The 17809-nt window shown below is 41.3% G+C and overlaps 1 protein-coding gene and 1 long non-coding RNA gene across 2 annotated transcripts in view; one reads left to right on the top strand and one right to left on the bottom strand.

Annotated features, from left to right (window-relative positions):
- The window catches only part of LOC135573344 (uncharacterized), a 123962-nt gene that overhangs the window by 14881 nt on the left and 91272 nt on the right, over positions 1–17809 (top strand). The window lies entirely within an intron of this gene.
- Positions 8742–17181, bottom strand: LOC135559531 (zinc finger protein 883-like). Its single transcript, XM_065022283.1, has 5 exons — positions 17098–17181; positions 12882–13130; positions 9045–10893; positions 8839–8986; positions 8742–8788 (listed from the first exon to the last, which is right to left on the bottom strand). The coding sequence occupies exons 2-3, from the start codon at positions 13084–13086 to the stop codon at positions 9455–9457; spliced, it is 1644 nt and encodes a 547-aa protein (XP_064878355.1). The 5' UTR covers positions 13087–13130; positions 17098–17181; the 3' UTR covers positions 8742–8788; positions 8839–8986; positions 9045–9454.

The raw sequence follows: 17809 nt of genomic DNA, 5'->3' as shown, positions 1-17809 counted from the left end.
CTCCTAGCCCCCTGTTCTGTGGAGCCCTCCTCCCCTCTAGCCCCTGTTCTGTGGAGCCCTCCCATCCTCTTCCTAGCCCCCTGTTCTGTGGAGCCCTCCCCATCCTCTTCCTAGCCCCCTGTTCTGTGGAGCCCTCCCCATCCTCTTCCTAGCCCCCTGTTCTGTGGAGCCCTCCCCATCCTCTTCCTAGCCTCCTGTTCTGTGGAGCCCTCCCCATCCTCTTCCTAGCCTCCTGTTCTGTGGAGCCCTCCCCATCCTCTTCCTAGCCTCCTGTTCTGTGGAGTCCCCTCCCCTCCTCCTCTTCCTAGCCCCCTGTTCTGTGGAGCCTCCCCATCCTTCCTAGCCTCCTGTTCTGTGGAGCCCTCCCCTCCTCCTCTTTCCTAGCCTCCTGTTCTGTGGAGTCCTCCTCCTCCTCCTCTTCTTAGCCCCCTGTTCTGTGGAGTCCTCCTCCATCCCTCTTCCTAGCCCCCTGTTCTGTGGAGCCCTCCTCCTCCTAGCCTCCTGTTCTGTGCAGTCCTCCTCCTCCTTCCTAGCCCCCTGTTCTGTGGAGCCTCCTCCTCCTAGCCCCCTGTTCTGTGGAGTCCTCATCCTCCTCCTCTTCCTAGCCCTCCTGTTCTGTGGAGCCCTCCTCCCTCCTAGCCTCCTGTTCTGTGGAGTCCTCCTCCTCCTCCCTCCTCCTTAGCCCCCTGTTCTGTGGAGTCCTCCCCCTCCTCCTCCTCCTCCTCCTCTTCTTAGCCCCCTGTTCTGTGGAGTCCTCCTCCTCTCCGTAGCCCCCTGTTCTGTGGAGTCCTCATCCTCCTCCTCTTCCTAGCCCCCTGTTCTGCCTGGAGCCCTCCTCCCTCCCCCTAGCCTCCTGTTCTGTGGAGTCCTCCTCCTCTTCCTAGCCCCCTGTTCTGTGGAGCCCTCCTCCTCCTAGCCCCCTGTTCTGTGGAGTCCTCCTCCTCTTCCTAGCCCCCTGTTCTGTCCCTTCCTTGCCCCCTGTTCTGTGGAGTCCTCCTCCTCTTCCTAGCCCCTGTTCTGTGGAGTCCTCCTCCTCCTCCTCCTCTTCCTAGCCCCCTGTTCTGTGGAGTCCTCCTCCTCTTCCTCCCCTGGTCTGTGGAGCCCCCTGTTCTGTGGAGCCCTCCTCCTCCTAGCCCGTAGATGGTGCTAAACCCATACAATTCTACAGAGCTGCTGAGACAACATGAAGGCCTACCACTATATCACATTTAGTTACTTTCTAGAGACATGGTTTCACGAGCCAACGCAAACTACGTTGTGTTTCGGAGGACGCATGGCTTCCGACCTTTGTCTCTCCCGAGCCCGTACGGGAGTTGTAACGATGAGACAAGATAGTAATTACTAACAATTGGATCCGACAAATTGGGGAGAAAAGGGGGGTAAAATGTATTTTTTTTAAATCAAATAAAACTGCACGCAGACATAAAATGGTTATCCATGACTTCATCTGACTGTGGGCAAGTACATAATGGGCTTAAAAACTGTCAAAAATCAAACTATCTCTGCATAGCTAGCATTAGCTGATCAATGTAACCTGTTGATGGCTAATTGACTGGCAAGTAACGTTAGCATGTTTTCTATGCTAACTTTAGCTAGCTATATAACTTATACAGTTGAAGTCGGAAGTTTACAAACACTTAGGTTAGAGTCATTAAAACTCGTTTTTCAACCACTCTACAAATTTCTTGCTAACAAACTATAGTTTTGGCAAGTCAGTTAGGACATCTACTTTGTGCATGACACAATTTTTCCAACAATTATTTACAGACATATTATTTCACTGTACCACAATTCCAGTGGGTCAGAAGTTTACATACACTAAGGTGACTGTGCCTTTAAACAGCTTGGACAATTCCAGAAAATGATGTCATGGCTTTAGAAGCTTCTGATAGGCTAATTGACATAATTTGAGTCAATTGGTGTACCTGTGGATGTATTTCAAGGCCTCCCTTCAAACTCAGTGCCTCTTTGCTTGACATCACAGGAAAATCCATATAAATCAGCCAGGACTTCATAAAAAAATTGTAGACCTCCACAAGTCTGGTTCATCCTTGGGAGCAATTTCCAAATGCCTGAAGGTACCACGTTCATCTGTACAAACAATAGTACGCAAGTACAAACACCATGGAAAAACGCAGCCGTCATACCGCTCAGGAAGGAGACGCGTTTTGTCTCTAGAGATGAACGTACTTTGGTGCAAAAAGTGCAAATCAATCCCAGAACAACAGCAAAGGACCTTGTGAAGATGCTGGAGGAAACAGGTACAAAAGTATCTATATCCACAGTCAAACAAGTTCTATATCAACATAACCTGAAAGGCCGCTCAGCAAGGAAGAAGCCATTGCTCCAAAACCGCCATAAAAAAAGCCAGACTAGGTTTGAAACTGCACATGGGGACAAAGATCGTACTTTTTGGAGAAATGTCCTCTGGTCTGATGAAATAAAAATAGAACTGTTTGGCCATAATGACCATCGTTATGTTTGGAGGGAAAAGGGGGAGGCTTGCAAGCCGAAGAACACCGTCCCAACCATGAAGCACTGGGTGGCAGCATCATGTTGTGGGGGTGCTTTGCTGCAGGAGGGACTGGTGCACTTCACAAAATAGATGGCATCATGAGGGAGGAAAATTATGTGGATATATTGAAGCAACATCCCAAGTCAAGTTAAAGCTTGGTCGCAAATGGGTCTTCCAAATGGACAATGACCCCAAGCATACTTCCAGTTGTGGCAAAATGGCTTAAGGACAACAAAGTCAAGGTATTGGAGTGGCCATCACAAAGACCTGACCTCAAACCTTTAGAACATTTGTGGGCAGAACTGAAAAAGCGTGTGAGCAAGGAGGCCTACAAACCTGACTCAGTTACACCAGCTCTGTTGGGAGGAATGGGCCAAAATTCACCCAACTTATTTGTGAGAAGCTTGTGGAACTTGGGAGCCAGGCCCACCCACTTGGGAGCCAGACCCACCCACTTGGGAGCCAGGCCCATCCACTTGGGAGCCAGGCCCATCCACTTGGGAGCCAGGCCCACCCACTTGGGAGCCAGACCCACCCACTTGGGAGCCAGGCCCAGCCAATCAGAATGAGTTTTCCCCCACAAAAAGGCTTTATTAAAGACAGAAATACTCGTTAGCCCCCGACGATCTCGCAGGTGAAGAAGCCGGATGTGGAGGTCATGGGCTGGTGTGGTTACACATGGTTTGCAGTTGTGAGGCTGGTTGGACAAACTGTCCCCCCCAACAAAAAAAATGTACATTGGAGGCAGCTGATGGTAGCTCTGGTGGACATTCTTGCAGTCAGCATGTCAACTGCACGTTCCCACAAACCTTGAGACATATGTGGCATTGTGTTGTGACAAAACTGCACATTTTAATAAAAGTGGCGTTTTATTGTCCAAAGCACAAGGTGCACCTGTGTAATGATCATGCTGTTTAATCAGCTTCTTGGTATGCCACACCTGTGGATGGATTATCATGGCAAAGGAGAAATGCTCATTAGGGACATAAACACATTTGTGCACAACATTTGAGAGAAATAAGCTTTTCTTGTATTTAGAACATTTCTGGGATTTTTTATTTCAGCTCATGAAACATGGGACCAACACTTTACATGTGGCGTTTTATATTTTTGTTCAGTGTAGTGAGACAACCTGAACCTGCCAGTCAATAATGGGTTGCTAAAAATCAACATCCGCTCCAACAGTTTAAATGACTTCCATCAACATCCGCTACAACAGTTTAAATGACTTCCATCAACATCCGCTCCAACAGTTTAAATGACTTCCATCAACATCCGCTCCAACAGTTTAAATGACTTCCATCAACATCCGCTACAACAGTTTAAATGACTTCCATCAACATCCGCTACAACAGTTTAAATGACTTCCATCAACATCCGCTCCAACAGTTTAATTAAATGACTTCCATCAACATCCGCTACAACAGTTTAAATGACTTCCATCAACATCCGCTACAACAGTTTAAATGACTTCCATCAACATCCGCTCCAACAGTTTAAATGACTTCCATCAACAGTTTAAATGACTTCCGCTACAACAGTTTAAATGACTTCCATCAACATCCGCTCCAACAGTTTAATTAAATGACTTCCATCAACATCCGCTACAACAGTTTAAATGACTTCCATCAACATCCGCTACAACAGTTTAAATGACTTCCATCAACATCCGCTCCAACAGTTTAATTAAATGACAATCAACATCCGCTACAACAGTTTAAATGACTTCAACAGTTTAAATGACTTCCATCAACATCCGCTACAACAGTTTAAATGACTTCCATCAACATCCGCTACAACAGTTTAAATGACTTCCATCAACATCCGCTCCAACAGTTTAATTAAATGACTTCCATCAACATCCGCTACAACAGTTTAATGACTAAATGACTTCCATCAACATCCGCTAACAGTTTAAAGTTTAAATGACTTTAAATGACTTCATCAACATCCGCTCCAACAGTTTAAATGACTTCCATCAACATCCGAACAGTTTAATTGACTTCCATCAACATCCGCTACAACAGTTTAAATGACTTCCATCAACATCCGCTACAACAGTTTAAATGACTTCCATCAACATCCGCTACAACAGTTTAAATGACTTCCATCAACATCCGCTCCAACAGTTTAATTAAATGACTTCCATCAACATCCGCTCCAACAGTTTAAATGACTTCCATCAACATCCGCTACAACAGTTTAAATGACTTCCATCAACATCCGCTACAACAGTTTAAATGACTTCCATCAACATCCGCTCCAACAGTTTAAATGACTTCCATCAACATCCGCTCCAACAGTTTAATTAAATGACTTCCATCAACATCCGCTACAACAGTTTAAATGACTTCCATCAACATCCGCTCCAACAGTTTAAATGACTTCCATCAACATCCGAACAGTTTAAATGACTTCCATCAACATCCGCTCCAACAGTTTAAATGACTTCCATCAACATCCGCTACAACAGTTTAAATGACTTCCATCAACATCCGCTCCAACAGTTTAAATGACTTCCATCAACATCCGCTACAACAGTTTAAATGACTTCCATCAACATCCGCTACAACAGTTTAAATGACTAAACATCCGACAACAGTTTAAATGAAAACATCCGACTTCCATCAACATCCGCTCCAACAGTTTAAATGACTTCCATCAACATCCGCTCCAACAGTTTAAATGACTTCCATCAACATCCGCTCCAACAGTTTAAATGACTTCCATCAACATCCGCTACAACAGTTTAATTAAATGACTTCCATCAACATCCGCTACAACAGTTTAAATGACTTCCATCAACATCCGCTACAACAGTTTAAATGACTTCCATCAACATCCGCTACAACAGTTTAAATGACTTCCATCAACATCCGCTCCAACAGTTTAAATGACTTCCATCAACATCCGCTCCAACAGTTTAAATGACTAAACATGACTTCCATCAACATCCGCTACAACAGTTTAAATGACTTCCATCAACATCCGCTACAACAGTTTAAATGACTTCCATCAACATCCGCTCCAACAGTTTAAATGACTTCCATCAACATCCGCTACAACAGTTTAAATGACTTCCATCAACATCCGCTACAACAGTTTAAATGACTTCCATCAACATCCGCTCCAACAGTTTAAATGACTTCCATCAACATCCGCTCCAACAGTTTAAATGACTTCAAACAGTTTAAATGACTTCCATCAACATCCGCTCCAACAGTTTAAATGACTTCCATCAACATCCGCTCCAACAGTTTAATTAAATGACTTCCATCAACATCCGCTACAACAGTTTAAATGACTTCCATCAACATCCGCTCCAACAGTTTAAATGACTTCCATCAACATCCGCTCCAACAGTTTAAATGACTTCCATCAACATCCGCTCCAACAGTTTAAATGACTTCCATCAACATCCGCTCCAACAGTTTAAATCAATGACTTTAAATGACTTCATCAACATCCGCTCCAACAGTTTAAATGACTTCCATCAACATCCGCTCCAACAGTTTAAATGACTTCCATCAACATCCGCTCCAACAGTTTAATTAAATGACTTCCATCAACATCCGCTACAACAGTTTAAATGACTTCCATCAACATCCGCTCCAACAGTTTAATTAAATGACTTCCATCAACATCCGCTCCAACAGTTTAAATGACTTCCATCAACATCCGCTTTAAATGACTTCCATCAACATCCGTTTTAATTAAATGACTTCCATCAACATCCGCTCCAACAGTTTAAATGACTTCCATCAACATCCGAACAGTTCTTCCATCAACATCCGCTACAACAGTTTAAATGACTTCCATCAACATCCGCTCCAACAGTTTAAATGACTTCCATCAACATCCGCTCAACAGTTTAAAAATGACTTCCATCAACATCCGCTCCAACAGTTTAAAAATGACTTCCATCAACATCCGCTCCAACAGTTTAAATGAACAGTTTAAATGACATCCATCAACATCCGCTCCAACAGTTTAAATGACTTCCATCAACATCCGCTCCAACAGTTTAATTAAATGACAACAGTTTAATTAAATGACTTCATCAACATCCGCTACAACAGTTTAAATGACTTCCATCAACATCCGCTACAACAGTTTAAATGACTTCCATCAACATCCGCTCCAACAGTTTAAATGACTTCCATCAACATCCGCTCCAACAGTTTAAATGACTTCCATCAACATCCGCTCCAACAGTTTAATTAAATGACTTTAATTAAATGACATCAACATCCGCTACAACAGTTTAAATGACTTCCATCAACATCCGCTCCAACAGTTTTTAAAAATGACTTCCATCAACATCCGCTCCAACAGTTTAAATGACTTCCATCAACATCCGCTACAACAGTTTAAATGACTTCCATCAACATCCGCTACAACAGTTTAAATGACTTCCATCAACATCCGCTCCAACAGTTTAATTAAATGACTTCCATCAACATCCGCTCCAACAGTTTAAATGACTTCCATCAACATCCGCTCCAACAGTTTAAATGACTTCCATCAACATCCGCTCCAACAGTTTAATTAAATGACTTCCATCAACATCCGCTCCAACAGTTTAAATGACTTCCATCAACATCCGAACTTCCATCAACATCCGCTCCAACAAAAATGACTTCCATCAACATCCGCTCCAACAGTTTAATTAAATGACTTCCATCAACATCCGCTAACAACAGTTTAAATGACTTCCATCAACATCCGCTCCAACAGTTTAATTAAATGACTTCCATCAACATCCGTTCCAACAGTTTAAATGACTTCCATCAACATCCGTTTAACAGTTTAAATGACTTCCATCAACATCCGCTCCAACAGTTTTAAATGACTTCCATCAACATCCGCTCCAACAGTTTAAATGACTTCCATCAACATCCGCTCCAACAGTTTAAATGACTTCCATCAACATCCGCTACAACAGTTTAAATGACTTCCATCAACATCCGCTCCAACAGTTTAATTAAATGACTTCCATCAACATCCGTTCCAACAGTTGAAATGACTTCCATCAACATCCGCTCCAACAGTTTAATTAAATGACTTCCATCAACATCCGCTACAACAGTTTAATTAAATGACTTCCATCAACATCCGCTCCAACAGTTTAAATGACTTCCATCAACATCCGCTACAACAGTTTAAATGACTTCCATCAACATCCGCTCCAACAGTTTAATTAAATGACTTCCATTAACTCCTGAGTGGCGCAGTGGTCTAAAACACTGCATCTCAGTGCAGAGGTTTAAGTCCCATGACTTCTGCATGAACTGTCAAGTCTTGACATGTCCTGGGGCATTAGAGAGCGGGAGATAGATGTCTATCAAAATGTTTTTACAGGCACCTGAAAGCTGGCTAGGCAACAGGAGAGCGCCCCATCTGTTCACCACTAAACTTTGTACCGGCTGCTTAAAAAGGCAAGAGAAAAATATATTTTTTAAATGTATTCAGACATCTAATGTACAGGATTTCCCATGTGCATTTTTTATTGAACCTTTATTTAAGTGTTCGGTTTCCCGCACAAATGCCAGTATGCATTTTAAAAACGGTGGAAAAGGCAACATATGACAATAACACAACTGATGGCAGTTAAAATCACTGTAGCTAACTTCTGTAGCTAGCAGTGCTAAAAGAGATTGCAAGTCAAACTGCCCCCAGAAAAAATTAAATATTAGCTAATTGACTAGTATTTATGAGGCCAGCAAACAAATTCAATTCTAGTCAACGTTATACTGAAAAGAGCCTTACAAAACAAGTTTTCTGGAGACTTGTGGGAGTGCTGATGACGTATTTCGCTTTTGGTAGTTGCACAGACTGAGGAGAAATCAACAATTGTCGTGACTTTACTTTCATTAATCTGATGACTGTTATGTATCTAAAATCACCTATTAAATGAATCATGTAACAATTAACTCATTAGGAATTTTTTGGGCACCGTGAATCTCCCGAGTAAAAAGGTTTTAAACATCACAGTCAACGTATTTCATAACCTCGTCCAATTCAACCGTGAACCTCCTGCATTAAAATCAGCCTATTTCAGTAGTACCAAGTCAAATATTTATTTACTAGCAATGAGATTAAAAATCACCTATTTCAGTCCAAAAGTCAACTTATCATTGATACATGAAACATTTTAGATTAAAAATCACCTATTTCAGTCCAAGTCAAAGGGTGTGCCGCCTAATGAGATTAAAAGGGTTTCCTCTAAAATCACCTATTTCAGTCCAAGTCAAGCAATGAGATTAAAATCACCTATTTCAGTCCAAGTCATCACCTATTTCAGTCAATGAGATTAAAATCACCTATTTCAGTCCAAGTCAAGCAATGAGATTAAAATCACCTATTTCAGTCCAAGTCAATGAGATTAAAATCACCTATTTCAGTCCAAGTCAAGCAATGAGATTAAAATCACCTATTTCAGTCCAAGTCAAGCAATGAGATTAAAATCACCTATTTCAGTCCAAGTCAATGAGATTAAAATCAATTTCAGAAGTAAAATTAAAATCACCTATTTCAGTCCAAGTCAAGCAATGAGATAAGTCAAGCAATGAGATTAAAATCACTTATTTCAGTCCAAGTAAAGCAATGAGATTAAAATCACTTATTTCAATCCAAGTCAAGCAATGAGATTAAAATCACTTATTTCAATCCAAGTCAAGCAATGAGATTAAAATCACCTATTTCAGTCCAAGTAAAGCAATGAGATTAAAATCACTTATTTCAATCCAAGTCAAGCAATGAGATTAAAATCACCTATTTCAGTCCAAGTAAAGCAATGAGATTAAAATCACTTATTTCAATCCATGTCAAGCAATGAGATTAAAATCACTTATTTCAATCCAAGTCAAGCAATGAGATTAAAATCACCTATTTCAGTCCAAGTAAAGCAATGAGATTAAAATCATTTTAATTTTAATCTTAGCTGGTCTGAGAGAACTGATGAGTCTTCTCTCCTTTATGTATACGTCGGTGTGTTTTTAAATTGCTCTGTTGAGAGAAACTCTTCCCACAGACAGAGCAGTAGTAAGGCTTCTCTCCTGTGTGTATACGTTGATGTGTGTTTAAATGGTTCTGTTGAGAGAACCTCTTCCCACAGTCAGAGCATGTGTAAGGCTTCTCTCCAGTGTGTGTTCTCAGATGAACTTTTAGATCAAATGATGTTGTGAAGCATTTTCCACAGTCGCAGCAGGAGTAAGGCTTCTCTCCTGTGTGTAAACGTTGGTGTTTCTTGAAGCTGCTGTGTTGAGAGAAACTCTTCCCACAGTCAGAGCAGATGTAAGGCTTTTCTCCAGTGTGTGTTCTCTGGTGAACTTTTAGATCAGATGATGTTGTGAAGCATTTTCCACAGTCAGAGCAGGAGTAAGGCTTCTCTCCTGTGTGTAGACGTTGGTGTTTCTTGAAGCTGCTCTGTTGATAGAAACTCTTCCCACAGTCAGAGCAGATGTAAGGCTTTTCTCCAGTGTGTGTTCTCTGGTGAACTTTTAGATCATATGATGTTGTGAAGCATTTTCTACAGTCAGAACAGGAGTATGCCTTCTTTTCTATGTGTATACGTTCATGTGATTTTAAATGGTTCCGTTGAGAGAAACTCTTCCCACAGTTGGAGCAGTAGTAAGGCTTCTTTCCTGTATGTATACGTCCATGCGATTTTAAGGTACCCAATCGGGAGAAACTCTTCCCACAGTCAGAACAGGAGTATGGCTTCTCTCCGGTATGTATACGTTGGTGTGCTTTAAAGCTACCCTGGTGGGAGAAACTCTTCCTACAGTCAGAGCAGTAGTAAGGCTTAATTCCTGTATGTATACGTTTATGCAATTTTAGGGTACCCAATCGGGAGAAACTCTTCTCACAGTCAGAACAGGAGTATGGCTTCTCTCCTGTATGTATACGTTGGTGTGCTTTTGCGCTACCCTGGTGGGAGAAACTCTTCCCACAGTCAGAGCAGATGTAAGGCTTCTCTCCAGTGTGTGTTCTCATATGAACTGTTAGCTCAGATGAGGTTGTGAAGCATTTTCCACAGTCACAGCAGGAGTAAGGCTTCTCTCCTGTGTGTAAACGTTGGTGTTTTTTTAGGTTGGTCTGTTGAGAGAAACTCTTCCCACAGTACGAGCAGGAGTACGGTTTCTCTTCTGTGTGCACTCTCTGATGAAATGTCAGAGCCTTTGATGTTGTGAATCTCTCCCCAGAGTCAGTACAGGAATACAGATTCTCTCCTGTGTGGATTTTTAAGTGTATTTTTAGCTTTGATAAACCTGGGAACATTTCCTCACAATGTGGGCAGTGGTGAGACCTCTTAGCTCTGTGATCTTCCTGCTGCTGTTGCTCTCTGGATGTAGAGAATGTCTCAACATGGTATCCTGTGTGAACACCATCAGAAGAACCAGTCAGTTGGTGTGATATACATGTTAATCAAATGTATTTTATGAAGCCCTTTTTACATCAGTAGTTGCCACAAAGTGCTTCTTAACCTGTCTGCTAGCGTCCCACCTCGACAACAGCCAGTGAAATTACAGGGCTCCAAATTCAAAACAACAGATATCCCAAAATTTAAATTCCTCAAACATACAAGTATTTTACACCATTTTAAAGATAAACTTCTTGTAAATCCAGCCACAGTGTCCAATTTCAAATAGGCTTTACGGTGAAAGCACATCAAACGATTATGTTAGGTCAGCATATATACAGCACCAGTCAAAAGTTTGGACACACCTACTCATTCAACAGGTTTTCTTTAACTATTTACTACTTTGTAAAACCAAAAGTAAAGCAAAGTTGTCATCAAGGCGGCTACTTTGAATACAAAGTATATTTTGATTTGTTTAACACTATTTTGGTTACTACATGATTCCATATGTGTTATTTCATAGTGTTGATGTCTTAACTATTATTCTACAATGTAGAAAATAGCAGAAAAAAAGAAAAACACTTGAATGAGTAGGTGTTGTCAGGATTCACCTAGGGGGTCATGATTTGGGGCTGTACAAATATTTGATGTATTAGAATAATTGATTATGCTTATGTTATATTAATAGAAGGGGAGGGGTTAAAAGACCCCTCCCTCCTTACATGTATAAGGTTTTATACTACAGATTAACAATATAAATTCATTGTAGAGGTTTAGTATTGTTCTACAGTTATATTTTAGTTCTCCCTCTCTCTCTCTTTCTGCCTCATTATAAAGAGGCCCCTCTTAGAAATGTGTGACTTAGACAGAACTCTGCAGGGGAGATAAGACCGAGGCAAACATTCCACAATAAATCCGCTTTGGGGCGAGGGGACATTTACTGCTAAGTGTTTAGCTAACAGTTAAAGGAACTGTTTATACAGCTCTGTAGGCATGGTTTTGGTCCCAGGAGTAGATGATGATGATGTCGGCAGTGACATCATCAGAGCGCGACTCAGGGTGTAATAAAACAACTGGAGGCCTTTTGTTAGACGCAGAACTTATTCTGAAACACGCATGCTATGTTCCTTCTTTCTGCAATTGCATTAATAAAGGTTTCTGAATGATTTAATTAAAGATAATTGTCATAATGCTAATTTCACCAACGAACCAATGATTGACAAGGAAGGAAGTAAAGGAACGAACCCTAACGGTGTGTCCAAACGTTCGACTGGTACTGTACTTATTTTATGAAGCTACATCTGCATTGCTTGCTCTTTTGGGGTTTTAGGTTTCTGTAAAGAACTGTGTGTCAACTGCTGATGTACAAAGGGTTGTATAAAATACATGGGGCATGTATAAGTGCTGAATAGAAACCCAGCCTCAAGCCCCAAAGAGCAATGCAGATGTAGAAGCACAGTGGCCACGAAAAACTCCCCAGCAAGCAGGAACCTTGGAAGAAACAGAGAGGAACCAGGCTCAAAGGGGTGGCCGGTCCTCTTCTGTCTGTACCGGGTGACATATGTATTCATATCAGTAGGCTGTACAATACAGGGGAATACAATTATTCTAAAAGTGGGTAAGTCTGGGTTGGGGTCAATTCCATGTAAATAACAGTCCATTCAGAAAGCAAACCAAATTCCAATTCCACATTTGGTTAATGTAAAGGCATTGAAGAGAATTGGAATTTCAAGTCTATTTCCCAAAATATCTGGAATTGACCAGAACCCTCCTCCACTCACTATCACAAGGGTTAGTAACTACACAGACTCATTTCATAGAACTTTAAAACACTGGCAGTTTGTTTACTTCACTTCTTTAGTCTACACTCTGATCACTCCAGATAGACCAGTCATTCAGGGATGTGATGTCAGAATTACAGAATTCAACCTATCAATAGACTGGTCATAACTTATGGAGTTTAATTTATGAAGATAACTTATAGATAGAACCAGCTCTTACCATGACTAACAGTTGTCCTAATCTTCTCCTCCTCTTCTTCATCTTTAATGTTGACATTCAGCTCCAGTGTTTGACTGCAGTCTTCCAGCTTCACTGATGCCATCTCTGAATCCTGCAGAGCAAACTGGGCTCCACTGTCACAATCAGGACCCAGTGACTGTAGGTTTGGACTCAGTGTGGAAGGAGAGTGGCAGGCTGGGTTCATCCTCACTGTTGATGTTACCGGCCTCAGACTTAATCTGAGTCGGTCTGTAGATATAATGACAAGCAGAAAACAATCTTGTCAGTTCTTTATTCTCAAAATATATTATATTTGTTGTTGTTCAATTCTCTCATTTCAATAGATCAGGTAGATAAACATTGACACCAAAACATTCATTCAAAACATTAGACAGAAAGTTCACACTTTAAATGACCCAATGTAAGAGAGATAAATGTACAGAATCTAAATGTACAGAATGGTTACCTGGAGAAAAATGAGGGTTGTGCTTTTTCAATGTCAGTCAAGGAGAGGGTTTAGTATTGTTTTAATCTAGTCAAGTGGGACTATAGGCTATTTAGTGTGATGCCAATCAAATGATCCATAGCCTATAGAATACCAAGTGCATGCTGGGAGGAAGCACAGAGCAAAGTTATACTGTATTTCTAAGACAGTTGCTGAGATGGTGTAAATACAACTAGGCTGCATTACACACTACAAAAGGTTATTCCAACCCTGAGCCCCGACTTGCTCTGCTTGTTGATCCAAAACGTTTTTTATTTAATGCTACCTAACCAATGGCTGTGATGTGTCATCCTAACCAATGGCTGTGATGTGTCATCCTAACCAATGGCTGTGCTGTGTCATCCTAACCAATGGCTGTGATGTGTCGGCCAATGGTGGCAGTTGAGGAAGAGAGTGAAAGGTTTCTTCAGATTTTGTTGTTGTTGATTAGACCAAGTCCCTAAAACATAAACCACCATCTTGCACGCGGACTAGCCTATTCCTCAACCCACCAGGCACTCTTTAAATAGCCTATGTCAGTGAATGTCAGTGAAGGGCTGTTGAGTTAAAACCCAGACTCCACTTGAGGGGTTATGCCATAGGCCTCTTTTTAGTGAAGATGATGTCAAAAAGCACAGAAAATATGTCAAACATGAAGAAAATAAAACTGATCTGCTTATATAAAGAGATCTATAACAGTGTTTTGGTCAGAGCTGCTTTATGCTAGAAACAGGCTGTAAAATAAACAGGAAAGAAGTGACTCAGATGCATATCACGGTTTCATTTCTTTGACATTCAGAGGCTGAGATATAACCTTCTATATCCTACGAGACAAAACAAAACAAAAATAAATATACTAATCTAATTCTGTTACTATCAATTTATTAAGCTATTTACTGGTCTGTTTTTTGTAACCTTTATTTAACTAGGCAAGTCAGTTAAGAACAAATTCTTATTTTCAATGACGGCCTGCCTGTTCGAGGCAGAACAACAGATTTGTACCTTGTCAGCTTGGGGATTTGAACTTGCAACCTTCCGGTTACTAGTCCAACGCTCTAACCACCAGGCTACCCTGCCGCCCCAAAGATGTTAAAACCCAGACAGCTTTTAGGGAAATGCTTGTTGGGTTAAAGACACAGAATGAGAGTAGCCAGCAGTTAGAGATTTACATTTCTCTGCTAAAAGACTGGATGGTCAATCCGATATCTGACTGCAGATGCATCCTCTGTAGGCATCTGGGCTTTTATACTTCTAGCGCTTAACGGAGCAGAGCTGTTGTCAAGGAAGTGAGTTTGTGTTTATACTGGACCTCCCGCCCCCACCTCCCGTCCACCAGTCATGTCAATGCGGTGCTATACGGAGCCCTTCACATTGTTACAAAACTTGAAGAGGCACACGGCGATGCGTTAGGACCTTGATTTGACCTCTGCCTCTGTGGGTTCAGAAATTGTGTCACACCCTCCCTAAGAAGCTTCCGAACACATTTTGGGATCAAACATGAATTGTCTTTTACTCTGTCTGGAGTGGAAAGGTAGCTTGTCTTTTACTCTGTCTGGCATGGAAAGGTAGCTTGTCTTTTACTCAGTCTGGCGTGGAAAGGTAGCTTGTCTTTTACTCTGTCTGGAGTGGAAAGGTAGCTTGTCTTTTACTCTGTCTGGAGTGGAAAGGTAGCTTGTCTTTTACTCTGTCTGGAGTGGAAAGGTAGCTTGTCTTTTACTCTGTCTGGAAAAAGGTAGCTTGTCTTTTACTCTGTCTGGAGTGGAAAGGTAGCTTGTCTTTTACTCTGTCTGGAGTGGAAAGGTAGCTTGTCTTTTAAAAAGGTAGCTTGTCTTTTACTCTGTCTGGAGTGGAAAGGTAGCTTGTCTTTTACTCTGTCTGGAGTGGAAAGGTAGCTTGTCTTTTACTCTGTCTGGAGTGGAAAGGTAGCTTGTCTTTTACTCTGTCTGGAGTGGAAAGGTAGCTTGTCTTTTACTCTGTCTTTTACTCTGTCTGGAGTGGAAAGGTAGCTTGTCTTTTACTCTGTCTGGAGTGGAAAGGTAGCTTGTCTTTTACTCTGTCTGGAGTGGAAAGGTAGCTTGTCTTTTACTCTGTCTGGAGTGGAAAGGTAGCTTGTCTTTTACTCTGTCTGGCATGGAAAGGTAGCTTGTCTTTTACTCTGTCTGGAGTGGAAAGGTAGCTTGTCTTTTACTGTCTGGCATGGAAAGGTAGCTTGTCTTTTACTCTGTCTGGAGTGGAAAGGTAGCTTGTCTTTTACTCTGTCTGGAGTGGAAAGGTAGCTTGTCTTTTACTCTGTCTGGAGTGGAAAGGTAGCTTGTCTTTTACTCTGTCTGGAGTGGAAAGGTAGCTTGTCTTTTACTCTGTCTGGAGTGGAAAGGTAGCTTGTCTTTTACTCTGTCTGGAGTGGAAAGGTAGATTGTCTTTTACTCTGTCTGGAGTGGAATGGTAGCTTGTCTTTTACTCTGTCTGGAGTGGAAAGGTAGCTTGTCTTTTACTCTGTCTGGCGTGGAAAGGTTGAACTATTTAAAGTACCATGATCAGATGGTCTCACATTTGATTATTTGTAAACAGGGACAGATTTGGCATCGGAGAAATTTGATAAGATGAACACACAGGCCTCTCTCTCTCTCTGTCCAGTCTTAACCTGTGTGGTAATAAAAAAAGATTCTGCTAATAAGTCAAATAACGTAGACTTGCATGAAATGTTTATTAAAAGGAAAGTGTTTTTCTCAGACCTGCAAATACGATGATAGATGCATGCAATGTTTTCACCATAAAATAGATGTCAACCCCCACTCTTGTTCACGGTGGTCTGCGAACCCACGACCTTCTGGCCCGCAGCCCTGAACGCTATCAGAATTCATGCGTTGCCTAGCAACGCTTACAGGACGAAGAACGGTTACTAAAGTTCATATCTAACGGCTCTGGTCTGTCCAAGAAGTGTTGGTAAACATGTTCTCTACTATCCACCTTGTTTTAATCATTATTTTGGCTATGGGGGATATTTTTCTATATTTTTATTCAGCGTTCAGGGAGGGTTTATGTCAAATATATTTTGCTCACCAGACGGACATCCATTTCCGTTCAGATTAGCGTATTAAAAAATAATGTTCACTACCTAAGTGCAGTTCATCTATAGTAGTCTTCCTAAATTCACAAATTACTAAGTAAACAAGTAATGCAAGGTTGCAGTTTGAGGCAGAACTATGTCATATTTTCCACTTTCACTCACAAAAACATATTGTATTTCCCATTCACACCATAGTAACAACTATAGATAAATATAGAAACAACGGAATGTGTCTGAATATTGTTACAGTGACATGTAGAAATCAGATGAACATGACATTCTGCTTCTAAACAGTAAAACAACCCTGAAACTGTCTCTCTGGTGAGCCGCAATAATAAACTCAGACCGAGAGGCGCCGTTTTACAGCTCATAACATATGAACTAATCAGAAATAAACATGTCAAATCAAAATGAAATCTTTATGAAATTACATTGACGAAATAATGTACATTCATTCACTCTGACAAACCCAAAGTCTAAACTTAGCTAGCTAAATGTGACTTCTAAAAATATATTTAATCTCGTTCTTCACTCACTCCGTTCAGCACAAAACTAAAACGTCATAAAACCTTTAACAAACGCGATAATACCTTGACGGATTTGCTACCTAACATGATACGACATGTTCTTTCGATATTAGAAAGTTTAAACGTGCTATTGCATACCTTTAGTTAATACTTCTGAAACGGACACAACCGCTATCGCCTTCAGAGAACAATTGTGGCTGAAGCCTGCCCGGAACTTCCTGTTCCCCGACTATCAAAACGCAACAGGACTTCTTCTTCGGTGGGTTTAATGGTGGTTGGCATTCAATATGTTGCATTAGTTTATTTAGTAAATCTTTTCTTAGCTCAGGTGTTGCAAGAAGGCCAATAATGGTATTATCTTTGAAAAACAAGGGTCTTGAAAAACGGACGTTTCTTTTTTTGTTGGTCAAGATATAACTGAGGGAGTCAAACAAACACTTTTTGGTTGTAATCCAGCTCTGACTTCACTACTTGTTTTGACCAGTGCCCATACTCTGATAGACTTCGTACCTTGTGCTGATTATTTGAATTAAACACACCACTTATTTTGTTCATAAAGCTGTAGGAATTGAATTAAGTGTCTGGTTAAGATCATTTGAAATGCTCAGCCTCTGGCAGATTACTCCTCTACTTTACTGAGAGAGAGAGCACCTGATTGTTCAACTACTTGAATTTACATGGTTGTTACGAGAGAGGGGGAGAGGTCGGGAGTGAGAGACAGGGAGAGAGAGAGATGCAGGATACATTTGATTGAATCTGTTGTGGAGCCCTCCACCTCTGGGCCCCCTGTTCTGTGGAGCCCTCCACCTCTGGGCCCCCTGTTCTGTGGAGCCCTCCACCTCCAGAGCCC

The sequence above is a fragment of the Oncorhynchus nerka genome, linkage group LG2 (assembly GCF_034236695.1).
Source record: "Oncorhynchus nerka isolate Pitt River linkage group LG2, Oner_Uvic_2.0, whole genome shotgun sequence".
NCBI lineage: Eukaryota > Metazoa > Chordata > Actinopteri > Salmoniformes > Salmonidae > Oncorhynchus > Oncorhynchus nerka.
Note: the sequence above shows the minus strand (reverse complement) of the source record. Positions and strands in the feature narration are given on the sequence as shown.